The 27,588-nt window shown below is 35.1% G+C and overlaps 1 protein-coding gene across 1 annotated transcript; it reads right to left on the bottom strand.

Annotated features, from left to right (window-relative positions):
• On the bottom strand, positions 1–27,588 carry LOC118183336 (uncharacterized). Its single transcript, XM_035352840.2, has 4 exons — positions 27,455–27,588; positions 24,226–24,308; positions 15,954–16,094; positions 1–1,580 (listed from the first exon to the last, which is right to left on the bottom strand). Exons 1-4 carry the CDS (start codon positions 27,498–27,500, stop codon positions 1,368–1,370), a joined length of 483 nt encoding a protein of 160 aa, XP_035208731.2. The 5' UTR covers positions 27,501–27,588; the 3' UTR covers positions 1–1,367.

Raw genomic sequence — 27,588 nt, 5'->3', positions numbered from 1 at the left:
TATGAAAAACCCTGTAAATTACATTTTAAAAATTTAGTTTTGGGGCAGCTTTTACTTTCAGATACCGATATAATAATGTCTATAATCGAATTGTGGAATACCTCTTAAGCATTCATAAAGTTCAACAATTCCTTTAGCTACTAGTTATTTAGCTGAAGGTTGTGTTCTAGCTTGTTTTTATTTATTTATTTTTTTTTCCCCCAGCGAGCATCGATATTTCTAAAACGCATGGCGGTTCTTGCAGATGTATAAGCAGGGCCAGCTTCGAATCTAGGGCCCTAGCTAAGATATTGTCGCAGGCGGCTATACAATAAAAGCCTATTTTGCGTTGAATTATCAATATAAGTTTTAAGGGGCGCCAAATATACTGATCGCCTAATGGATTGTTCGCAGAAGGGCCCTGCGATTTTAAGCGGCATTAGCCGAACCTTCATTTCTAAGCAACCAGACTTTTACTATGTCACGGAAATTGGTATAAGTTTGGTTGTTGTCTAACTATTGTAACTGTTGAACTGTATCCCAACTTGACCAATCAAGAACCGTCCAATCACTGCGTAGGAAATAGAACTGATGTTGAGTCAAGTCTAGTCAGTAGCACATTCATGCATATGCAACTTTATCTTTTGTAGTTGGCTACGGCTTGAATCCTGTTGCACGTATGAGTGGCGTTAATCAAGGTCCGTAGAAAGAAATGGAACGAACCTTGGATGTTAAGGCTGCATTCAGACGGCGGCGTAAAGGGCATAGAGGCATAGTCATAAGGGCATAAAATACGGGAGTGCCGTTCACACCTGCGAAAACGGTGTGTAAGCCGTGGCCAATGAGAGAAACTAAATTTGCGCATGCGTGGATGTGTCTACAACTTCCCCGCGCTGTTCTCCTGCTCGATTGATTTCCCGCGAGAACTCTGCTTGTTTTGTAACAGCGAAATCTTCTGCAAAACGCCGCTTCGTTTTAGCTTCGCTCTGATTGGTCGACGCTTATCCCAAACTCGGCGTAAAGTTGAAAACTTTGAACCCTATGCCACGAGCCCTAAACCAGATTTTGTGACGTAACACAGACTGGTTGCCTTGTCAACGGAGCTCGGCTTTAACCACTTATGCCCTTTACGCCCCCGTCCGAACGCAGCTTAATGGCTTTACGCCGAGAACTATGACAATATGGACGACTAGACTATAGTGTGAACACTCCTTTAGGCACTTAAAATGCCAGAACTGGCCCTGTGTATGGGTATATGTTAGTTTGAGATAACCTCTTAAATTCACCGTGATGTTTTTATGTTTCTCACGTGGAAGAAGACTGTAAAAATATTTCTTTATTGAATACTTCATAGTTCGAAATGAATGGTGTTTTTGGAGGATTCTCTATTAATCAGATTCCGAGAGCACAATCACATCTGTTTCATCTTGTGGTTCTGCGGCTGAGTCTCCATTTGTTTGAGAGCTGGAATTGCTATAATTGCTACCACCTGTTACTTCATTTATTGCGTCTTCGAGGTCGGCCAGTGCCAAAAGGTGAAATGGCAGTCCAATAACGACTGCAGCTCCCATCAAACCTACCATTAAATGTTGTTTGGCTATCTGAAATGGGAAAAAGAAATAGTTAATTAATTTGTACAATTCCGACACCAATCTATAAGATTTAGAGATCTCAACAATTTGCATTCTACAAATGAAAAATGGCTTGTAAAAATTTACGTGGAGTTAGAGGGGAATGTTATTCATTTGATTAGATTTACGGCAAGCACACTAACTCTACCTTACTATAACAGAGATACCTTCATGACAGTGGCGTGTGGTAGATTTTCATGCAGGGTGTGTAGAGAACAACGACAATAATAAAACCATAAAAATGTACATTAAACACTTCTTTAAATTTTTATTATTCATTTGTACACAAAATCCATACGTCTATCCGTATTACTAACAAAATCATCAATTACATGATCATAAAACTATGGTTTTGACTGTAATAAGTGTAACATTTCTTTTTCTATTGTTATTAGAAATAAATTGCTTAATCTATCCTGGCTCATTGTATTGCGTGTAGAATTTTTTACTCTTTTCAATGCTGAAAATGATCTCTCCACCGAAGCAGTTGAAAATGGAATTGTACAAATTAAATGTGCCAATTTACTTCGCCTAGGGCATCTGTCAAATCATTCAGCATTATATGCTGAATCAGCATATAATGCTGAATGATTTGACAGTTTCGATAATTCATTTCGTGGTTTAAATTATAAGTTTCGATAAATTCATTTCGTGGTATGACTCACTACGATAAAGAACGCATAATTCATCGGTTAGCTTTACAAAATCGAAATGTTTTTCATAAGCGTTCTTTAACGAATTAAGGCATTCATCCGGAAATTTACTTTGATATTTCTTAAAAAAAGTGAAATTCAATAATTCAAAAAATTTGAGCGAATTTAATTTTTTAAAACGGACATCTAACTGACAATAGTGTCCATTATTTCTTAATATAAATTTTTAAAACGTTGGTCTTGATCTACACTTGAGTTTTGTAAATTTACACGACGTACGCTTTTTTTTTTTTTTTTTCTAAATTTAGGGGACCCCACTACAGAAACAGTCTCTTCATAAACTTCATCGAATGCAACAGAAGTTCGCATATTTTGAATTGCATCTTTTACTTCCTCTACTTTTTGACTAGAATATGCTAAGTTAGTTTTTTGTAAAATATCAAATAGAACATCAGTATAACTAAACACTTTGACAAGAATATTTAGGAGAAAATTACCGTTAAATTCTTCAAAAAACATGTGATAACTCTTTGCAATATTTGTTGCGCCTGCGCGCGCATTTCATTACTAGCGTCGGCGCATGCGTCTTGAGCTCTTGGAGTTTGTGACATGAGATTGTGAGCTAAGAGCGTGTGAGAGAATTCGTGGCTTCGAGTGGCCATGAACTATGTAAATTAATGAGAATTAAAGTGAGATATAATACAGTCCATTGTTCCTGAGTTTATTGAATTATAGTGTAGTGCCTGAGCAAAACATCGTGGTCCGTTATGGGCCAGAGATCTATGGATTATGAGTTATATACAAGTAACAAGTAAGTCAGCAGTTTCGATTTAAGAATAAAGTGCCATTTTGTTATTTTAAGATACTGTGTAAGACTTTTGAGAAAAATTATAGTATTTATATACTGTGTTACTGTGTTTAAGTAATTGAGAAGAATTACTTATTATCTTGTGTTATTTCACTAAGAGTATAATGTTGATAAAAGGTGCACTTAAAGAGGATTTAAAGCTATTGGCTTTAGAACTGAATATAGAGTTAAGTGAAAAGATAACTGTTACAGATTTAAATTTAGCGATTAAAAGTAGTGAAGCTTTTAAATCCGATCCAAATTCGGTAATAGAGTTGGGTAATTCCATAGTAGAGCATCGTAAATCTGAAGAAGCTAAAGTATTACAGTTAGAACAAATTAAATTAGAGAGATCTAAAACAGAACTGGAAATTGCTCGATTGCGAGCTGAAACCAAAAGTGTTAATAACGATCAAAACGAAAATAAAGGAGAAAGTTCCGATTCCTTAGATTCTCTTATTAAAAGTATAAGAACACTAACATTGAAGGTTCCGAGTAAACCTGAAAACTGGAGTTATTTTTTCTCGTCTTTAGAAAGAGCTTTCGCGACAAAAAATGTGCCTGAGAAATCTAAAGCGGAAATATTGTTAAACTTGTTAGGGGAACGGGCTTCGAACATTATCGTGTATATTAGAGATGAAGAGCTAAGTGACTATGAAAAAGTAAAAACTATTATTCTAAAAGAATTCGAACCTACACCACAAATTGTTTTAAAAAATTTTAAAAAGGCTCAACGCCTAAATGAGTCCCATGTGCAGTTCGTGTCGCGATTAACCACAAATTTCGAATATTACTTAAAATTGAGGAAAGTGTCTGATTTTGAAACTCTGAAGCAGTTAATAATATCAGACAAATTGTTTGAAACATTAGATCGAGAAACGTCAGCCCATATTTCTATAAGGCAAGCTGAAAGTTGGTTTCCGCCTCAGCAAATGGCTAAGGAAGCAGATTTATTTTTCACATCTCGCAGAAGGTCCCTTGCCGCAAGTGTGGACAGTTTTCAAAAATCTCGCAACAATTACAAAACGTCGAAAAATGTTTCAAAGGTATTCCTTGCCAATGCAAAAGGTTTAAAGTGTGTTCTTTGTGAGAAAAATCATTTTTTGGCAAAATGCCCAAATTTCTTGAAACAACCGGTGAATGATCGGGTTGAAATCATCAAAAGTCATAAATTATGCTTTAATTGCCTAGCATTAAACCATTCCGTCAAAAACTGCAAATCAAAGTTTTCGTGTTCCGTTTGTGGGAAAAGACACCACATGACATTGCATTTTCCAGTAGAAAATAAATCATCGAAAGAGAAGGAAAAAAATAAAAACGAAACAGCGAGTAGTTCCAGTGTGCTTCCCCCCCTAGCTCCAGACTTTCTGCCTAACAGCGGTAATACTCTACTTACAGCGACTAGTGTAAACAGATCCAAAAAAAGTGTTCTTTTGAGCACGGCTATTTGCTTTATTAGTGATGGTATGGGTAAGCTACATCCAGTCAAAACATTACTTGATGGCGGCAGTACTTCATCGTTTATAAGCAGAGACTGTGCGAATAAATTCAACTTTGATTATGAGAAGGTAAACATTGCGATTTCCGGATTAAATGATTCCTTGTTTACAATTCGAAAAAGAGTTTCGGCATGCATTAGCAATAAAGATAAAAGTTACGTGAGACATTTAGACTTATTAGTAGTACCAAAAATCACGCAAGATTTGATTCCTTCGAGGAAAATTGATATTAAAATGCAGGATTTTTGTAACATAAAATTAGCTGATGAGAATTTTAATGTTCCAGAATGTATAGAGATGCTTTTAGGAGCTGAGGTTTTCTTTGAGATATTAAAATCTGAACAAATTCGCTATGAAAACACGGGTCTTATTTTACAAAACAGCGTGTTCGGGTTTATAGTGTCGGGAAGCGTTACATCAGAAGAACAGAGCCGCGTACATTGTGGGTTAATGAAAACATCTAATGACTTAGAACAAACAATGAGAAAATTTTGGGAAATAGAGAATGTTGAAATAGCCATTCCAAAAAATAAAGAAACAGCAATATGTGAAGAACATTATGTGCAAACTCATAAGCGGAATGAAGAAGGGAGATATATTGTAACAATGCCACTAAAGGAAGATCCTATTTGCTTAGGAAATTCAAAGGATGTTGCCCTTGAGAGATTAAATTCCCTATGGAAAAGATTAGTTAAAGACCCTAAATGTTTGAGTCTGTATCAGGATTTTTTAAAGGAGTATGAAGAGCTAGGGCATATGACTGAGGTTAAAGAGAAAAATGAGCCTAAGGTAGTGTACTATATGCCACATCATGGGATATACCGACCTCAAAAAACAACAACTAAATTGAGAACAGTGTTTAATGCATCATGTTTAACATCAAATGGAATTTCGCTAAATTCTTTACAACGTAATGGAGGGGTTATTCAAGATGATCTCTTTTCAATCATGCTTAGATTTAGAAAGTACCCATTCGCATTTACGGCGGATATTAGAAGAATGTATAGAATGATTAAAATTAACCCTGAACAGAGATGCTTGCAGCGAATCCTGTGGAAAAAGGAAAATGATGCACCTGTGAAAATGTACGAGCTTAATACTGTGACTTACGGTACAGTTAGTGCGCCATACTTAGCTATGAGAACTCTTAAACAATTGTCGATTGATGAAGGTCCAAAATTTCCATTAGCTGCGCCAGTCTTACTTAAAAACTTTTATATGGATGATGTGCTTAGTGGAGCGGAATCTTTGAGTACAGCTAAGGAACTTAAATCTCAGTTAATTGCAATATTGAAGAGTGCAGGAATGACACTGCACAAGTGGTGCAGTAATCATGCTTAACTTGCGGAAGAAGATCACTCCTATTCCTTTCCTAATGAAGCAGAATCTACAACACTTGGAGTGTCTTGGAGGTCTAGAAGAGACTGTTTCTGTTTTAGAGTGAAACTCGATAATGACATAGTTGTTACCAAACGACAAATATTGTCCACAATTGCAAGATTGTTTGACCCGATTGGTTTACTAGGGCCAATCATAAGTAAAGCCAAAATATTCCTCCAACGGTTGTGGTTGTTAAAGCTGAATTGGGATGAATCACTACCAAAAAAGGAAGCTGATGAGTGGAAGAAGTTCTCTACTGAACTGGAAGTTTTAAGTAAAATAGAAATTGAAAGGTTTATTCTTATTGCAGAAGTAGACTATGTGGAACTTCATGGATTTGCAGATGCCTCTGAGGTAGCATACGGAGCAACCATATATTCCAAGTGCCGTTCGAGAGATGGAGAAGTGAAGACAAGGCTAGTGACGAGTAAATCCAGAGTCTCGCCTATTAAACGAGTTACTATTCCGAGACTGGAGCTTTGTGCGGCAGTCCTACTTGCAAGGTTGATGGTTAGAGTAATATCTGCATTAGAGATTTCTGTGAACAACGTTTATCTGTGGAGTGACTCCATGATTGTGCTTTCATGGATACAAAAGGAGCCTTACCAGTTGAAGACATTTGTTGCAAATCGAGTGGCAACAATTCAAGAGTCGACTAATGGTCATCAATGGCGTCATGTGTCATCAAAGGAGAATCCGAGTGACCTTATATCCCGAGGTTTGGATCCCAGTAAACTTCTACAAAATGATATGTGGTGGAAAGGCCCTCTGTTCCTGAGATACGAAGACTACCCAAATAGAGAGATTCCGGTGGAAGTCATTGTGAAGAACTTTCCAGACGAACTTAAAATCCTTAGTGACTCTAATATTTTTCTTAATGTGAAAGCTAACCCTTTCATTGAGGATTTCTTAAATTTAAGTAACAATTACACTAAAATTATTCGTGTTTTAAGTTTTATTTTTAGGTTTGTAAGCAACTGCAAGGGGAAGGATAAGGTTTCAGGTCCTCTTCAGAGCTCAGAATTAAAAATAGCTGAACTTAAACTGATTAAGCTAATTCAAGATAGTGAATTTAAAAAAGAAATCTCAAGCTTTGAAAAGGAGGGTAAGGTACCTCTAGATAGCAAGGTAAGAAGTGTTTTTCCATTTTTAGATCAATATGGAATTTTAAGAGTTGGAGGCAGATTAGCTAATTGTAAGTTGAATTTTGATAGAAAATTTCCTATAATCTTACCAAAGAATCATAAGTTGACTAATCTAATTATTGTGATGTTTCATAAGAAATACATGCATATTGGTCCACAAGGCTTACTGTCTCTTGTTAGACAAGGGTTTTGGCCCTTAAACGGGCGCAACACTTGTAGAAAAATAGTACATGAGTGTGTCGTATGTTTCAAAGCAAAACCAGTGCCCTGTCAACAACTTATGGGTCAACTCCCTCAAGAAAGAGTCAGCCCGAATTTTCCATTCAATTGTGTTGGAGTTGATTTTTTTGGTCCTTATTTTATAAAATACCCACATCAGAGAAAAGGTCGCCTTAACAAGGTGTATGTGTGCATTTTCGTTTGTTTTGTTACCAAAGCTTGTCATCTTGAGTTGGTAACAGACCTGTCTAGTCAAGCATTTATTGCAACCTTAAAACGTTTTTTCAGCAGGAGAGGCAAGTGTGCACGCATATTTTCAGATAACGCAACCAATTTTGTTGGTAGTAACGCAGAATTAAAGAAATTGAATAGGCTAGTCAGCAAACCAGATGATGAATTAGGTAATTATTTATCGAGTGAGAGTATTGATTGGTCGTTCATTTCCCCTAGAGCTCCCAATCATGGAGGTCTTTGGGAGGCAGGTGTCAAATCTGTTAAGTTTCATTTGAAACGCGTAGTAGGCAATTTGAAACTAACCTATGAGGAGTTTCTTACAGTAATTGCTCAAATTGAAGGCATTTTGAATTCTAGGCCCTTGCAACCTTTATCATCCGAACCAGAGGATTTTGATATCTTGACACCAGGCCACTTCCTGATAGGCAGACCTATCACGGCTATTGCAGAACCTAATATTTCAAACGTTAACGATAATAGATTAAAGAGCTGGCAAAAATTGACTAAAATAGTGCAAACAATTTGGAAGTATTGGAGAAATAACTATTTGAGTGCAATGCAAGAAAGAACTAAATGGTTCTTTGAAAAAGACAATGTCAAGGTTGGAACTATGGTTATTTTAAAGACTGATAATGTTCCTGTATGTAACTGGCCTCTTGGCAGAATCGTAGAGATATTCTTAGGTAAAGACAATAAGGTTAGAGTAGTTTCAGTGAAAACGAAAGGAGGTATTTTTAAGAGATCAATTAATAAAATTTGTCTTTTACCTATGCCAAATTAAACAAAAAGTATGTTTGTAATTAATTATTGTATTTTCTTATTATAGTAGTTTGATTTGTTGATGTTATTATTTGATGTTTACAATTATTTACCTGTATTTCGTATTGTCACTCTGTGTAATTTTTTATTGTAAGATCTAATTTTGAATGATTACATCATGTCAAGGCGGGCGGTATGTTGCGCCTGCGCGCGCATTTCATTACTAGCGTCGGCGCATGCGTCTTGAGCTCTTGGAGTTTGTGACATGAGATTGTGAGCTAAGAGCGTGTGAGAGAATTCGTGGCTTCGAGTGGCCATGAACTATGTAAATTAATGAGAATTAAAGTGAGATATAATACAGTCCATTGTTCCTGAGTTTATTGAATTATAGTGTAGTGCCTGAGCAAAACAATATTAATTGTATCGTTATCCCAGCCTTCTGGATTCTCAATAATATTTTCAAATAAATCAGATAGGCCTTGCCTTTCGCTTTTTATGGTATTTACCAAACCAGATGAATAGTTCCAACTTGTTGTAGCTAATTTTGGAAATTTTCTTTCAATAATTTCAGTTAAAACATGATTTCTTTTTGTAGACACCGAAAAAAAAATGAGGCTATGCCAGAAATTGTTGCAAAAAATAATTTACAATCTTTTGTAAACAATACAGATTGCGACAATGCACAAACATAGCTTCTGGGAAAATGTCTTTTACTTTTTTCTGCGTCCCATTCAACGCTTCTGCCATGACTGCTGCTGCATCGTACGTTTGAGCAATCGGTTTATTCTCACACCCCACACTCAAAATCGTTTCTTGCACAACATTACGCAAAGCTTCCGCTGAACGATCACCACTAACATCTTTAAAAAAACAAAAATCTTTCCACTGGTGCACTACAATTATTATCGTAGCACAACCGATAATTACGATTTTTGAGATATGTCAGATGTTTCATCCAGCATAATAGCAACGAATGGCGTTTCTTTTACCTCATTTCTAATTTTTGAAATAACAATATTTTTTATCGATGCAATAATATCATTTTGTATTCTATTAGAGGTTCCAAAAAATACAGTTGCAGTTATTAGATGGGTTGCTAAAAGGTCATCATATGTACTCATTAAAGCTATTAATTCTATATAATTTGCTCGATTAAGGGAATTTATATTCTCATTGTGTCCACGAAATGCAGCTTCTTGTTTTGCTAAATAACAAATTACATATATTAATCTCTTGAGAATATTTCTATTTCTTGCTACGTTTTCATTGTGTTGAAACAATAGATGAAGCCTTTTGTTGATCTAACATTAAATCTATCCTGGCGGTACCAAATGTTTTTAATAGTATTACGGCATTCATGTGAGATTGTGTTTTTTCATGTTTCTTTGCAGCTTCGTGGAGATGATTTAAATCACTTGTTTTGTCCAAGTATTCTTGTCCTTTTCAATTACAACAAAAAGTAAACATGGCCAATAGTACAACTTATTCAATTCACTACAACCGGCTAACCATTTAAATTTTTCATACATAGATTTTTGAAAATGTCGTACACACTGTTGTCCTTTAATCTTAACGTTTTGCGATAGAATAATATCCGGCACCGGTCTACTTAATTTAACTATTTCGTTTTTTTCGTAGTAACGTCTCGTCTCGAAAATGGATTTTCCAATAAATCTTTAATTATTGAGACATATGAGTTCTCCATTCTGAAATGGGTTATTTATTATGAATATAAATTTAAAGAATACAATAAATAAAATATTTACTTACGAGAATTCGAGGTATAACTATAAAAACAGCTAAACTTACGAGAATTCTACTAGCACTAAAGCAAAAATCATGTCTTGTGTTGTAAGGTATCATATCGGCGGCGAAAAAGCAACGTTTCGGGCTTCCACGAAAAACTTATATTTTCAGCAAACGTAGTACCACACGGCGCCCGCCGCTGCGGCGCCTCATCATCAGCCTGATGATATCAGGATGAGTCATCAGGATGCTCATTGGTGCCGACAAACCGAACGTCTAACCCACGTGCAGAGGATTTCACTGCATGCTGGCACAATAGAACGAACTGTTTCTTGTTCGGTCAGTGGATTAAATTATATTTATTAATTGTTTTTAACATTTGGAAATCATATATTCTGCGAAAAACATCTTGACAATTTTCAAAAACAAAACCAGGGTTATGGTGTTAGACAGATATAACTTATATACTGTCTGTAAGACACAATGAATAGTAAAATGTGGACTGTTCTGTTAGAATTCGTTTCTTTTTTGTCTAACAAAACAAAATTGTTTTTCAGCGAATTATTTCTATAAATATAATACATCACCGAAATTACTTTACCACACTAAAACATTTCCCTTTATATTGATGAAATACTTCTTTTATATTTCCATAAAAACAAAATCTTACAATATATAAATTTAAACATTAACCGTCTGCAAAATCGTATAGCCAGTTAATCAGTTAAAAAACCAAAAGCGCTTCAGCACGTAAGTCCCCGCTCTAATAGAACTCTTAATAAACCGTACCTCTGGATGCTTCTGAATACCAAGTGCAGGAAAAATAGCTGCACTTGCCTCAGTGCTATAGTATGCTGTGCTTCTCCAGTAGCCCATACATATAAAACGTGATTTTCTATTAGTGCGCAGTGCGTACACATCAAAGCTTCCTATGATAGTTTGCTTTTGAATGCGCTACGTGGTGCAGCACCTAGTACCGCACGCACTGCGAGAATACAAGCAAGCAAATTAACGTAATATTTGAATATATTATAAATAATATTTATTATATACCATATAAAGATAGGTGCAGAAAATTATTGTCTCTCATAATTTTGCCAGGGTGTGCACGACCGCACGCCACTGCTTCATGAAGGGCTTTTTAACGAAAATTGACCGATATTACCCTTGAGGAAAATCAAGAAATCTTCATGAAGGCAGCACATGCAACCGCTCACGACCAATTACCAGTGCCGGGTGCTTTTTAGTACCTCAGCTGTTGTTTGGTCCTCATTCGTTTGAAACTGTGCCAAACATATATAGGATGTCCATTTGGCCAGTCCCATTTTTTTTTTATCATACGGCCGGCTAGTAGGATCGGGGCTGTACCCTTATAATAATATCAGGAAGTCCATAAAGTGCCTAAACAACTAGACCGTATTATCGTGAGCACCTTGTAAGAAGCAGTGCTGTAAATTTGTTGTTATACGTATATATAAATCCCCCAACAATTAGTTTTTCTTAATATATACACAATGTAAGGATTGTGGGGTCCGAAAATAGTCATATCACAAGAGAGCAGAAGCAAGACAGCCCAGAAGTGAATGGCGTGGGATGCTGCATGACAAGATATTGAAACTATTTTTCTTTCATGAAAATAAATAAATAAATAAATAAATAACAGCCAGAGCTCGCGTCGATGCTTTGATTAATTACATTTGCCGACAGTTGAAAGACAGTCAATCAGCGGTCATTCTGTCGCACATTGAGGTTATGTAACTTGTGTTACCTGTCACAAAATTGTGAAAGTGTGACCAGTACCAAAGGTATAAGTTGTTCCATTTCCAAACAACAAACTGTTAAAGTTGTTGCCAGTCCTTCCACTTCTGGAAATTCTGATCAAGCGCGAAGTAACTGTTGCAGGGAAGTGGCTAGACTACGAATGCTTTTCTGACTCTCACAACATCACTATTACCGAAGTATGATAGTCTCCCTCTGCTATCAAATGCTTCAGCCTCGCTAACATGATTTATCTGAAAGCACACAAACATAAGAAACAATATATACTCACGCCTCCAGGACTGATGCCGATATGGTCTTTGGGAACGGTATCTATTACTCCTAAAATAGCGTATTAATTTGCAGGTTAGGATGCGCAAATATAAAGAAGCACACAAATGTGAATATGATTGCGCTAAAAAAGCAAATAACTCTTGCCTTGCAAAATAGTCCGAGAGCTAAAATCTCAAGAGATTCAGTATTAAGCCTGCAGATAATAACCGGTAAACAAAGTATCTTAATCTTGTTTGATATCAGGCGCTCGCTGCTCAGTATCACCGCCGAAGATACTGAAGTATTATACTACTAAGTTCCAGCCCATACTGATATACTTTGTAACGAGCAAATAAACACGATAGCAAAACTCAGTCAACAATGCAAAGGCACCAGAATAACTAACAAACATTCTCATTTCACATTTTAAAATTGTAACACAAAGCTACTTACTCAATAATTAACAAAATCGGTGAAGTAATTCAAAAGCTTGTCGAAGTAGTTACCAATTTTTCCCGAATGTCTCGCTGGATCTTAGAAGAGCAATCCCATTGCTAGCATATTATTTCACATACCATGGATATTTCTTTAAATATCTCAAACGATTTAGCCGAAGGACCATAAATCGGGGCTTGCGCAGTAAGGAAGTCTCCTCTGATTATTACAATTTTTGAATAACCGAACAAATTCTCTCCTCATCTAAAATGGCCAGCCTGTCTAACTCATCTGTATAGGCTAAAACTTTTACTGTAAGAGTATAATAGTTATAATAGGAAAACAAATATTTCTAATTAGCGACAAAGGTTTGCGAGACATCTCTTATAGAATCACCGAGCAATGGCTCTGATTCTGATTATGGTACATGAATGCATCCTTACCTTTGACGTGCTACTGTGCGCCGTATAACGTACCTACTTCTCCATCTCTTTCCAATGTCTCTCCCACTCCTTTGCTGCTTTAGTAGAGCCTTTTATCTTCAAAATTCGCTTCAGGTTGTATTAATTTCCGCTGGCCTTACAATCCATATGGCTAAGCGCTTTGGTCAGGTGCCTAGCACTCGGGGAATTCAAGGTAAATATGCATGCATCACCATTTATAAAGCAATCCAACAACTGGAATATTTAGGAGGACGTTCAAGAAGTTCTTAACCCAAGTACGATGAAGTAATTGTAGGATAACGAAATGCAATGAAAGGATAGCATCTTACTTCCAGAGTATGAAAAGCGAATGCAATCAGTGTAAGTTTGTGAAACTGCGAAGGAGTGTTAGACATTGTCTAAAAATTATTTCAATGAATATTAAAAGCCTCAATGATCATTCGGTGAATGAGTTCGTAATGGATGTTCGTTCATTGGATTATAGCAAAGCACTCCATAGCTATATACCTAGAGTTCGTAATGAAAGAAGGCGTAACTTCGGCTAATATTGATGAATATACAGGGTATATCAGTACGGCGATGACAAACTTTCAGGAGAGATAGAGTACACCTAGGCGATGGGAAATCATATAGCAATGCATGGTCGGAAATGCTTTCCTGGCGCGGTAATGATCACACAAAAGGCAAGAAAGAAAGGACATGAACGGGGTGAGAAACGTGTTTATTATTCGAAGTATAAGGAAAACAAAGAAAAAAAAAACCACATAAAGAGATAACGATCATCATCAAAGGTGTTCAAAATTACGACCCGAACCATGATGCAGATCTTCCATGCGCCAAAGAATTGAGGAATGCTTCACGGTCCGAGGTCATAATTTTGAACACCTTCTTTAATTATGATAGTTGTTTATTTTTGTTCTTATTTGTAGGTTTCTGCTGTACTAGACATAATAAAATATGTTTTGTCTCACTGTTTGTGCCCTTCCTTTTTTGCGTTTTATGTCGTCACTACCGCTCCAGGAGAGCGTTTCCGACCATGCATTGCTATGTGATTTCCCATCGTTTAGGTGTACTCTATCTGTCCTGGAAGTTTTTCACCGCTGTACCGATACACCCTGCATAGTTGCGGTCCATAGTGATGCTTTTGCGCCGATAAATGACGACCGCCACACATTTGACTTTTGGGTCATCCTCGGGCTATATTTCATCAATTAACTGCACTTTTTTACGCCACCGTTAAATTGAGTCTATCATATTTAGGCAGAGGAAAGCATCACTAGGAAATGACCTTAGATGAGGTCTCAGTGTGGACGTGATCATTGAAGAAACATCTGCAAAAGTCAAGGAACATATGACAATCGATGAAGGACACTTTCTCAGATTACGACGGAAATAGGCATCACTGTGGGGTAGATGGGGAAAATATACTGCATAAGTAGGATTTGTCGAAATGCGCTAAATGGGAGGTTCTTAACTTCAGAAATGAAGGATAACCAAATTATTTGGTCCTTGAGTACTGCTCGCTCTGATAAATGCCGAGACTTGGATTTACTACAATGGTTCAAAAAGGAAACAAAAGGGCATGGCTGGAAAAAGGCATGGGGCTACTTCCAGTGGCAACAGAGTCCATACAAATAATTCAGGCGTCCCGAATGGCAGAATTCGGAGGAGGTAAAATGTTGGGGGGTACAACATGATAGAATTTAAGTGAGGTAGAGTTTACAACGAGTGGGAAAAGGCCAGCCCTGGTAAAATTTTTTTGATAAAGATGGTCCTTTGCATATTGATTACTGGCCACATAAGACAGCAATAACAGAAGTTTATATAAGAATTTATTAATGCAACTCGGATAGACCGTAAAGGAAAAATGTCGGGAAAAAATTCAGCTGAAAAGTTTTGCTTCTGCATGACAACGCTTCTGCTATATAATTATAAGTTCACACGAAGTTCCAAGTTTTCCGGACGATTTTTAGCGATACTAATTCAGCTTCTCTCCTACCTAAGATATTTACTTGACCTAGGTTGAAGTGTCTTCCCCACCCCCCAGGAACTGAAAATGAAAGCGTATGCGTGATTGCTTGGTTTATATTGCAGATGTAAATGATTTCATCGCTGCAGCCAAGCAGATGTGGGTGAAATTTGGTGAATCTAACTGATACAAGTGTTAAGTGTAATAAAGTCGAGAGAAACAACGTAGTAAATTATTTTGTGTATTTTACCTCGTACAACTGCATGACTGGAACATTTCTTGCAGCTGCTGCTGAAATATGTAATTTATACTGGAATTTTTATGTGTTGGTGCATTCGATTATGGCAAAGCACATGATAACTATCTGTCTAAGGAGAGGGGTGCCTTTGTGCAGGACTATCTAAGGGAAATGCCGCGCATACACATTATATATGGAAAAAACTCCGAAAAAGCCCATGTAGCCGAGATTCGAACCTCGGACCTAACTACCAGTATTTAGAGATATTACCGTTCGGTAGCTGGTGGGCCTGGAATTCTTATGAGAGGAGTTTGTGTTAGCATCGATTGTTCTTAGTTACCTAGACTTTCATGCTGTGATTAAACAGCAAATAGAAATTCATATCAAATAAAAGAACATATGTTTATCGTTAAATTGAAGGTGCGTTGTTCAGTTTTCTAAGTTCATAATTTCATTTTAATATCTATGATCATATGTAACAAGTGTAATTTTAATGGTCCTCTTTTCTCATTATCGATAATTCCGATTGTATGGATGAATTCATTCAAACTTTGTTTATTTACAAGAAAAATAAAAGGAAGTGTACTATATTGGCATCTAAATGCTTTTCGCAATTCCTTTTCTAATTCTCATGTTTATTCAAATGATACTATGGACTGTCATTGACTAATTTAAGAAAAAGGCGTGATTTCTCAAGAAAGTAAAATTCATTCGACATTTAGGAACGTTTTTTGTCAGTACTAACCTCATATTCATCATCATAGCCAGTGCCACCTAAAACAGGCACATTTCCCAGAAGCAAACTCAAGAAAGCAGGTACCACAAACAGATGAAATGACAGGAAAGATATCCATATTTTTTCCATTAATGCTGTTTCATAAGAATTCTATAAGAAAGTAAAATACTGTTAGTTAATGGTTAGAAGAATTTTCATGTATTTATTGATATGTGCTAAGCAAATATTTTTATAAAGAATTTCAGTCTTCCACATAAAAGTTTACGGAATCAACTAAATTATAATTTATTAAACGAAATGGAGTAGATTTGGGGGCATATATAAGTGGCATATAGCCGTATTATAAGGTTCTTTGTCTTTTGCTTGAGTCACTAATTTTGGGATTAAAATGAAAAAGCATATAAAAGCAATAAAGTAGAGGACACGTACATAATAATATGAGCATACTAGCAGCTTCGCTGCCAGCATTCGTCTGGCTTTTAAATGTACCGGAAAAATGGCTGAAGGGAACACCAACGTTAAATTTAAAAACTGCTTAGAATTGTACTCTGCAGAACAACTTCATAAAAAAAAATTATTGCGTATAACAAAATTACAATGAAATAAGCAATATCCCTTAATACAAATATTAATTATCCTAATAAATAAATTAACCAACTTCCCTTTGCAAAATCTTAAGAACTCAAATGGTATAAAGGAGGTTTGTTTCCTAAAAAAAATCACTCAAAACTTTTCGATATCTTAAAGACAGTGAAATGAGCAATAAATAACATAAAAGAATACAAAAAACAAAAAGTTCTGAAAAGCGAAGTATAATTAATGATATTTTATCTTATATTTTCAAGAGAAAAAAATTACAATGAAATAAGCTATATCCCTTAATACAAATATTAATTATCCTAATAAAAATATTAATCAACTTTCCGTTGAAGAAAAAAAAATATGCAAAACTTTTCAATATCTTACAAATAGTGAAATGTGCAAAAAATAACATGAAAGAAACACAAAGCAAAAAATTCCGCGCAGAATTTTACTTTGCAGAACAACTTTATAAAAAATCTGATGTGTACACCACATGACTTCCTTATACGGAATATTAAATTATACGTATTTTTTCTTGCATTTTATTTAAACTTATTAGATTGAATTAAACCTACTTCGCCGATAGCGCATAAACCACAATAGAATAAATGCATTCTTTAAAATTCACTTTGTTTACCATAGCGACACTCTGGCGCTAGGTTTACTTAACAGTATTATATTTCGTTCATATTATAACTATATCTATGTCTATGTCATAACACAATTAAGAGGCAATCGGCCTAGTGCGGCCTTTACCAATATATTATAAGTAGGGTGTCTTTAATGATGAGTTGAATCCAGTAAGATGGAATGTACTTTTTGCACTTAGTGCAGAGTCTCTAGAAGAGAAGTAAACGTGGCCCCACGATGTGAGGATCTGCAACTTGAGAATTTCTGCCGCTCGGCTATGCTTGTCTTGAGAGAAGCTGCGAATTAATCTTTATCTGCAAAGTTCAGAATCATCTCAATGGCTTGAAAAGCTAGGCAAAGTTTCTGCATATTTGATTTAGCTGATTTAATTCTCTGAACTATTGTGGTTATTGATTTCATGAGAAAAAGGGTTTTCTGATCTTTGAAAATGGTAATGATTTCTGCTAAATTTTCCTGCGGGTTTTTCTGCTTAACTTTGTCACTGTAAAGGGTTTTAGGCATTTCTTGATTAGTTTGGCCTGAAACTTGAATAAATTCGGGGAAGTCATCTTTAGTGGGAATTTCTTGTGGTTTTTCTGTCTTCTCTAAATGATTGAATCTTTTTCTGTATACCTTACAACCACGATAAGAAGAAACGTGATTTTCGTGACAGTAAATGCAAGTTGGTTTTTCATCTGGTTTTAATTTACAGGTATTGGATCTGTGATTTTGTCCGCACTTACAGCACCTGACCTTTTTAAAGCAGTTATTTTGGGAGTGCCCGAACTCCTGGCAATTGAAACATTGAATTGGGTGTTTTCTGGGCTGATATTTTTCTATGGTGATATTGAATCCGAACATATTGTTTAATTGATGAATTTTCTCTCCTGCAGAATTTCTTTTTAGTTCAAGGAAAAATATAGGTAAATGGATAATTTGGTCTTCTGCTTTCTTCGTGAATTGCTTTACTTTAATTATAGGGAAGCTTCTGCGTTCTAATTCCCAAAATAACTGCGTGAATTGCTTGCTCTGTGTAGGATCTTGGGATATTTTTAAGTATAATTTTAATTGAAGAGGCTGAGGAAATTTGGTACGTATGAAAACTAATCTGTGCTTTCTTGAATTTATCAACTGTAGCTTTATAATCGGCTTCGGTGGTAGTGTAAAGGAAAATCTGTCTGGCTTTGATTGTAACTTCAAATTCGTTTTTACATATCTCTCTGAGCATATTGTCAATTTCAGGCCAATCAACATCGTTTTCTGGAATGACTAATGGGGAAATTTTCGTTTTATTTTCTGCTTTATTCTGTGTTGTAGTCATCTGAGTTTCATCTGTAACTTCCATATCTTCGTTATTTTCGTTAAGAGTTTCAAATCTGTTATTTTGCGGAATAGCTGCTGGTGGAATAGACTCGGAATTTTTCGCGGTTTTCTTTGGAGTTTGCCAATCCTTCTGATTTATTGTTTTATCATCTGTTTTAGAATTTGCGAGCTTCGGGGTGTTCTGAATGCTTGCTAAAATGAACTGCTTTTGTTGAATTTCTTCTTGTAACTTTGAACGCATTTCTATCGCTGGTGGGGAGGTTAATGTCTTCATAGACTCAATACAGTTTAATTTATCAGCGATTTCGTTTTCTAATTTGAGTGAGGGATCTTTTGAGTTAGTCGGAAGCTGAGTATTAAAATATTCTTGCGAGATAGCTTCTGTTAAATTAGGAAAAACTTTTCTGTGTTTGTTAACTACTGCTTCAAAATTTGAAGGGGAGGGTTTGAATTTCTTAGTATTATCGGCTATTTTCTTAGGACTTCCTGCGGTTTTCTTTTCTTTTCTCTGGGATTTACTTTTCTTAGTAGAAATTAGTATACTTTGAAGCGCCGGGTCATCTGAAGCAATTACAGGCATCTCTTTGGATGTAGTCGATTTTCCTGAATAATTCGAATAAGTAGAATCATTATCGCTATCATAATCGCTGAAAGTAGCATGCCAAGGAATTTTGCCTCTATCTGGTGATTCGCTATTACTGGCCATATCGAGAAGAACAAGTAAAAATAATATTTACCAAAAATCAAGAACAGTCGTCTTCGCTAAAGAGAAACTCACATTCATATTCATATTATAACTCAGAATGCAAAAATTTATATCATTTAAAGAATTATCTCTCATATTATAATTGAGAATGCACAAAATTTATATCATTTAAAGAATTGTCTAATCGTTGCCACATGTTCTATTCAAATACTATAATAAAGCTAGAACGATGTATAAAAGAAATTAAGCAAACAAAACAAAAAAGAAACAGTTTTTCTCAGACAATTGAGTATTTCTCATTCAATTAATTCAGTTTTCACTTCGCGACAAGGCAAAAATACATAAAAACTCAAAATATCAGTATTAAAAATTACGAAGTAAATCTTAAACGCTTATTTCCTCGAAAAAATTCCAGAAAGGATTAAGCATGATTTAAATAATAAATAAAGGCGTTATCTTTGTTGTTGCGAGGCTAAGTTTCTCTAGATTGGCAACAAATCCGCTACTCAGCTGTTTGAAATGTAAACAAGAGCAATAGCCGCCATCAAATTAGGCTTAGCGGCACTTAAACAATTTTAAAATTGTTGATAATTCTAAAAATATTGCATACAGATTTACTAAAGGCATAAAACCCTTAACCGGAAGATAAAAACAACATAATTCAATCATTTTTAAAGCAAAAAATGTACAATTTACAAACATATAAGAGTAAAGAAACTGAGATCACTGAGGCGGGTAACAGAGTGGATATATTTATAAATATATTTATATTTATAAATATAGGCGCGGCCAATTGAAACCAAGATACGAGGTGCACATCTGCATGTTATAGTAGTCTTATATACAAAATTTCAACGTTCTGAGGCTACTCGTTTTTGATTTATGCGAGATACGCACGTACGTACGTACGTTCGTATGCACGTACGTACATACGTTTGTACAGACGCCACGAAAAATTCTCTTCAGAATTCATTTTAAAGCAGTATTTTAGTTTTTTAGACGAAAAGAGTCTTTTATTCTGTCCTTACGTACAGATGTCACGCAAAAACATCGTTAAATTGCATTCGAAAGCGGTCAAAGTGGATATTTTCGTTGAAATATGCTACCTGAAGCTTTTCGCGATTACAATACTTCCTTTTTACTTCGTACAAGGAAGTAAAAATGACAATGAAATATGCCAATCTCTTAAAAACAGTGACATAAGAAATACGATGAAAAATTGTGGCCAAACCCATATTTCTAAAAGAATGAAACTATTCAAAATGATGCGATTTCATCAAAAATCTATCAACAACAAAAAGAAAGGAAAATTGTTGCCAAAATCACATTTTTAAAGATGTGAGATGTGAGAAGTATACTCGGACGCTTCATTAAAAATTTTTTTTTTAAATACAAAATATTATCATTTTTCCAAAATTCTTTTTGTAAAAGCAGTCGCAAGGATAAAAGTTTAACGTGTCCAAAAAATCAAAGAAAAATAAACTGTACATTTTTAAAAATAAACTTGTTTAGAAAAAATCCCGTTGAAAAGGTGTTAAGCTCTCTTTGTTAAATAAATTCGTATTGAATCGATTTATTGAAACACGAAATTTATTTTAAGTTCGTAAAATAGCTAAGTGCCTACGTTTCATGACGATGTGAAAATGGAGTGTGTAGAGTAAAATCTCGCTTTCCTATAGCCCATTATGTCTCAAAATGAAGCTATTTCGTCACAAAACATAAAATAAAAAAAAAAATTGAATTCGAATTTCGAAAAAATCGCTTCGAGGTGCACTGGCTCTTGTCTAGAGGCACCTATGTACCAAATTTAGTAGCCGTGGGTCTATTAGCTTACGCGCAACGCAAACGAAAAACACACTAGCACACATACAGATAGACTCTTTCTTTTATTATATTGTTACGAATTTGGTATTTAAAAAGCTAATGTTAGTTCAATTATAAATTAAATGGTTTTATTTCTCGCGCGGTGCAGCGCGTGTCGAATATTAAAAGAAAGCTAAGCCGGAAAATTGAAAATACAAGAGCGCGTGCATTAAATAAATAAATATCTCTTTTTGATTTCGAGAAAGTACTGGAAAATTCTAGCGCGTGATTTTTAAAATCTTATAAAAGGAGGAAAACATCTCAGTTCGTAGTTGTTGTAGTTGCTTAGTTTGTTGTTGTTTAGAAAACTGCTCTTGTTGATTGTAGCGAATTCGCGGATTAGCGTTCTTTAGCTGTTTTGAATTACGTTCTATTGGATATTTGAGTAGTTAAAAGATAACTACTGTGAGATATTGTAATACTGCACGATAATTTGAGAAAATTTAAGCATTTTTGTTGTGATAATAATAAATTTTTGTTCATTTTTCATTGGACTTGTGCATTCATTTCATAACGAACCCGTACGCACGCAACAATATGTAGAGATAAAGGTAACTAAAAATAAATATAGCATTGCATTTAAGGGAATGCCTATTAAGTGGGAATTTCTCAACATACATGGCACCACAGTTGAGAACAAATAATTACGCTCTACATATGCGCCATCTACGAACACCGGCATACGGTACAACAGTACAGACAGGCATTTAAAACATTTTAAACCGTATGCATTTCAGAAATTTTTAATATTTAACTGGGACAAAATGACAAATTGACCAGGATCACACCTTCAGATTGGGACAATCCCTGTCAAACTGGGGTGAGTCCTATTAAAATAATAAACATATAATAAACAAATATTAAAAAAAAGTACACCAACATTTCTCTAATTAATTACTAACTACAGGTGACAGGTGACAGCACAGTCTGGTCGACTTACAGAGATTTTTGGGTATGGTCTGGATCGCCTAATGGCAAACCCCACATTGAGTTTACTGCGCATGCTCAATGGTGTACCGTTGGCGTGGGAAGAAATGACAACTTTTTTAAATGGTAGCGTTCAGAGTGTTATAAGAAGAATCGAATAAAGTATGCTATGAGACTGTACCACCTTTGGCTGCGTGACAAATTTCAATAAAATAAACATACAATTTAAATTTTTATCCCCATCTCCCCATGCCCATCTCCATTGCGAGCCCCTGCAAAAATAATAAAAAAGAGCCGTAAGTGGCATAATTTTTGTTGCCACCTTCAGAAAGCCTAAGAGAGGGTATCATCTGTTTAAATAGTATTTTTTAGCCGATACTTCCGATATAGTCCTGTTAGAGAAATAAGTTCCTATCCGAACTTAATATATTAAATACTCTCTTCGTGGCGTTATCTTATAGAATAAGAAAATTCTCAATGTAAATCGAATAAGCAAACGGTTTTTTTGGTTTATTAGATGAACGCAAAGTTCGCTAGGGCTTATCTGCCTAAGGGTAGATATTCCTTCGTGGAGGCCTTTTAAAAAGAACTGCCGCGTATTTTTTTAAATTTTTTCTTGTGGTGAAAATCATGAAGAGGCCCATGCAGCCAGCCTGTCCGCCTGGAGTCGAATTTACGTCGAATTATCAGCGTTAGCAAGTTTTCTGCTTTGCAAATCGGCATGCTGATAGGGTTCCAATGTTTCTTCGAAGATGTAAATAAGCTTTAGCTAGGGCAAAGTATCTGTATTATTACTTTGCTTCGAGCAGTATATAAGCGATCCTTAATCCATTTTGAAGTATTTTGAATATAGAATTTATAGTGCGATTCGTTGTTTTGCAAATTTAATGGTGTGTGGTGCATTTAATTATGGCAAAGCACACGAGGGCTATCTGCCTAAGGGGAGGGATGCCTTCGTGGAGGACTTTCTAAGGGAAACTGGCTCGTATACACGTTACACATGGGGAAAACCACGAAAACGCCCATGCAGCCAGCCCGTTCGCGGGATTCGAACCACGGACCGAACTACCAGTGTTCAGCGACTTTACCGCTTTGCCGCTGGTGGGCGCAAATTTTAATGACTAGGTAGTTTCAAAGGTGGCTAAAGTCAGCAATAAGGTACGTAACTGGAGCATATTTTCACTCTCAGTTACGTGTTGTCTGTTCTTGATTGCTATTTGTCCTTTTTAAAATGTATTTCAAAAATGCAGAATAGTTTTTAGAATAACCTTGTAATGACTAGTATTTGTGCATTTCCTCTTTTTTATGACGTAAGCGTTTTAATTTCTTAAGAAATTCTGCTAGGATAAAAGAAACGCTGCAATAATATTTAATAGAAGATTCAAAAAGAAACACATACTGGATAAAACGCTGTTGCATGATTTAGTGGTCTAGAAATTGATAAGGAAGAGCTTTTCAAACCCAGGAATGAAAGATTCTTTCCATTTATAACGTAATTAATTCTTTTATTTATTAGCCCAAAGGGCGTTAGCCCAGAAACATAAGTAAGTAGTAAACATCATATACTAATTTCGATTTGGCATTTTACGTCGAAAACTTTAAATGCTCCTTTCTCTTTTCAAATTGTTGCCACTAAATATTATCGCCCTGTGTTATATTTAAAGAAATTAAATAATGAAGATCTGCATAAATGTATGTATGTTTCTCGCATCATGATAAAACAACGGTACCTAGAACCATCAAATTTTGAATAACGTAATCCTCCACCGAATATGGGCATGTGGAAAATCTAATTTTGAATTTTGAATTTGTTTCATTATAAATTTCATATTTTGTAACACTCTAACGATTTTTTGATTAACAAACTCAAGGATTTCAAAGCGAGCGACAGCAACGTTGTACAGAAAAACATTTTTGTCTCCAGCGCGTGAGACTGTGTATCAGAAATTCTAAAGATATGCTCAAGTTAAAATTATTTTATGACATTGCTGTTGAACTGAATTTAATGGTTTAAGTACAAAGAACATATTTCAATAAAAGTACCACACAAAGCGTTTAAAAAAAAAAAAAAAAAAAAAAAAAAAAAGAGCGCTCCTTTGGTAATAATGTGAAATCTTAAAGCTTTCAGATTTTTTTTTTTTTTTTTCTTTTTTAATTCAATTGGAAATTTTAAAATTACTTATTTATTAAGATTATATTAATTCTGAAGTCTGTGATGAGTATACACTTTATGCAATAAAGAGAACTTACTTTGATTATAATCTGAGTGATAACTTTTGGCTTGGTAACTGAATTTTCAACAGCTTCATTTTCCAAAATCAGAAATTCATCACCTTAAAAAAATATCAAAAATACGAAATCTAGAATATCAAAATATAATATTATTTTTTAAGTAATAAATCATATAATTAAAAATAAATATACAAATATTTTTTAATAAATTAATTTTATTTTAGAAATTTTCTAATCAAAGTCGTTTAATTAATATAAGGGCATTCATGAAAAAGGATTCATGAACCTTCCCTGAAGAATTATGATTATGTGAACTCTCAAACAAAAAGACTTTTGGACTGAAATGCTGAAAAATTCAATAGGACTCTAAAAATTAAAAATTTATTTTAAAAAAATTGATATTTATAAATTATACTTTTATAGAATCAAAATTTTATGATTTATGTTTTTCTTTTTTATTTGCTAGTGCTTTAACTCTTTCTCTTTAAAAAGGCTTCTCTGTCGCTACGCCTTTTTCTTTTTGAAGGGGGGAATATGTAAGATAAAAATGTATGAATCAGAATTATAATATAACTATAAACATTAATTTATCCTCTCTATTCTAAAATCGTAATAACTTATCTGCATTGCGTCATTCAAATTAATCATGCAATCTTACGTAACCGTTAATACCAGATGTCTCTTGACGACCAATCACCGAATTGTAAACCAAAACTTTTCTCTTCGCATGCTTCCATCTTTCATAACTACGCACTTCAGCTTTTGCCCTCTATTCTGCTAAGATGTAATTTCGCTGGCTTGCTTTCTATCCCAACAATATCAAAAATGTAAATCTTCTGTGGAAAGGCACGACTAGAGTGCCAAGTGATTGTGGCCACAAATATTCAACTGGAAATAAAAATGGAATTAAAACTGCCTCGACTGCCAAGTTCTTTAAATACTACGCAATCAAAATTCTTCTTCAATATGGATCTAATCACGCATCTACAGTGTTCTGTCTTTTCCTTTTTCTTGTGATTTTATTATTACATATATACATATAAATACCAACTCAGATACATATATATACACACTTACATACATATATATATATACCGAAACAAATAAAAGTATACATACTCTCACTCATATTCATATATACATATATAATATATATGTTATCATGATAGTTAAAGTTTACATGAAGCATGCCATTGAGGTACGCGTGATCCTTAGTATAAATTAGGTACCATAAATAAAAGATATAAACATGTACACATACATTACAGCATTCAGATACAGTACGAACTTTGTGTATGAAAACCTCGCTTAAATACAAAATTACATATTGAACATACATATCACATACTCTGTTGCTGACATATTGAACTAGCTTATATAGACTTTTATGACTACTATCTACCAGCGTCAGAAAAGTAATTGCTAGTACAGTAGTCAATTATTGTTTTCAGTTTCCGCTGGGCAACTCTATTACTTTGTAGATTCTGGAACCAATTTGGCCAGAATCTGGCTCCTGGTTGCTTGAGGCTGTTAAGTGCTGTGTGTGGGCAGGAGAACACAAAATGATCTGGATGACCCTCCTCCCCACATTCGCAGTTACCATTCTCTCTCAAGCCAAAGCGGCAGAGGTATGAAGGGAAGGGCCCATGACCAGTGAAGAAATACGTCATGTAATTTCTATCAGTTTGGCTTGTTGTCTTGACCTGGGGAATGAGATTCTATACACGTCTCTCTGTGGAGGCTTGATCCCTGCGTTCTTGGCATATTCTTAGGAACTGATGGAATGTCCGACTCTTTAGGTCCGAGACTGGCCTAAGGGTCAGGACGTCTCGCAAAGTGGATGAATCCGCTGCTTCCTTTGCGACAACATCTGCTCTCTCATTTCCTTCTATTCTCGTATGAGCGGGCACCCAAATGAGTGAGGGTCTTTGCGAAGCAGGCATGTGGGTTAGAATGTCTCTAATGCTGCAGACGATAGGGCTGCTAGAACGAATTCCAGCTATTGCAGCGAGGCTTGAGGCTGAGTCTGTGTAGAACCGAAGGTCCCGGGTTCGAATCCCGGAGAAGACAAGGATATTTGTAAATACATAATGTGGGTGCGGCATGGCAGCACTCTAAGTATGCGGCGAGCCGAAAGTCCTCTCGTGTGGATTGGTGAAAGGAGAGAGGGATGAGGGACCCACGGATCCTCCCCGGGGTGCTCACCCTCAAAATTTGGATGGAAAATAGAAGTCCAACCTCTCTTTGGAGTAGGCTCTGGCAACCGTTGTTCCATGTAATATGGACAAGACAACAACAACAACAGCCATTCCACACCCCCTCTCTATCGACATAAATCAAATCAGTGATCCGCAGAAGTAGATTAATTAATGGATTATTTATTTTGACAAAAAGAAATATGCGAAAAAATTTGAGTTTAAATTATAGCGAAAGGTTTGGTCAAAAAACGAATCCAACAAGCTCTTTGAATTTGTACCGTATTCCTCAATTACTATACACCTGGCAATTTGGTGAAGACAGCTGACGAAACGAATTTATCCCTCTTCGATATAGCGGTGCAGTAGTCAAACTGGTTTTTACATTACCTCTATGAAAGCTTTCCATCTTTATATGCATATTCTTTGAGTAGGATTTCATCCCAGGTGCTTACTAACTAATCTTTCTGCAGGTGCTCTTGTCATTATTTTGTGCACAACCAGTAGCATCCTTGTTTCAACATCCAAGCAGTGCATTTTTTTTTTTTTTTTTTTTTTTTTTTGTAAGAAACTATACATAATTTTTTTTTAAAGAGTCAGTATATAAAAGGGAACATGTTAACCACTAAAATACTATTTTTATTGGCTTTATTTTTTAATTAATTAATTAATTTTTTATCCCGATGTATTGTGTCACGATGAAAGAATTAATTACCACTGTTCTTTGTTTTACTTGCCGTTAACAGTGCTATTGTTTACAAATACATTCAAATAGCGCTTTTGATGGCCAATAAGTCATACATTTTTAAAATTAGTTTCTAATGTAAAAATGAGTAAGTTTACTACACCATTATTTTAGTTATATGATGCTATCATATTACTATTTATAAGTATTTTACAATAATAAAAGTACAAATTATATGTTTAAACACAAGCAAACTAACTTCTTAACTAAGAATATTTTTCATATTGTAGTTCATTTTTAAATATTCTTACACAGTCACACATTCAATATCACAGAAAGATTGAAATTTGAGAAAAAATTACAATACTTGTGCTTTTCAAGGCTCCTATACGTAGCTCTTGTGCTTCCTCCATATCTAATCAAAACCTAGATCCACAATTTATTGAATAAAAGAATTTTGTAGCCTGCTATTTGTAATATTGAGTAAGTCTTTCAAAAAAT

Source organism: Stegodyphus dumicola, chromosome 3 (assembly GCF_044657685.1).
Source record: "Stegodyphus dumicola isolate Sdum_Otavi_A_Nest chromosome 3, ASM4465768v1".
Taxonomy (NCBI): domain Eukaryota; kingdom Metazoa; phylum Arthropoda; class Arachnida; order Araneae; family Eresidae; genus Stegodyphus; species Stegodyphus dumicola.
The sequence above is the reverse complement of the archived record's forward strand: the minus strand, read 5'-3'. Positions and strand labels throughout refer to the sequence as shown.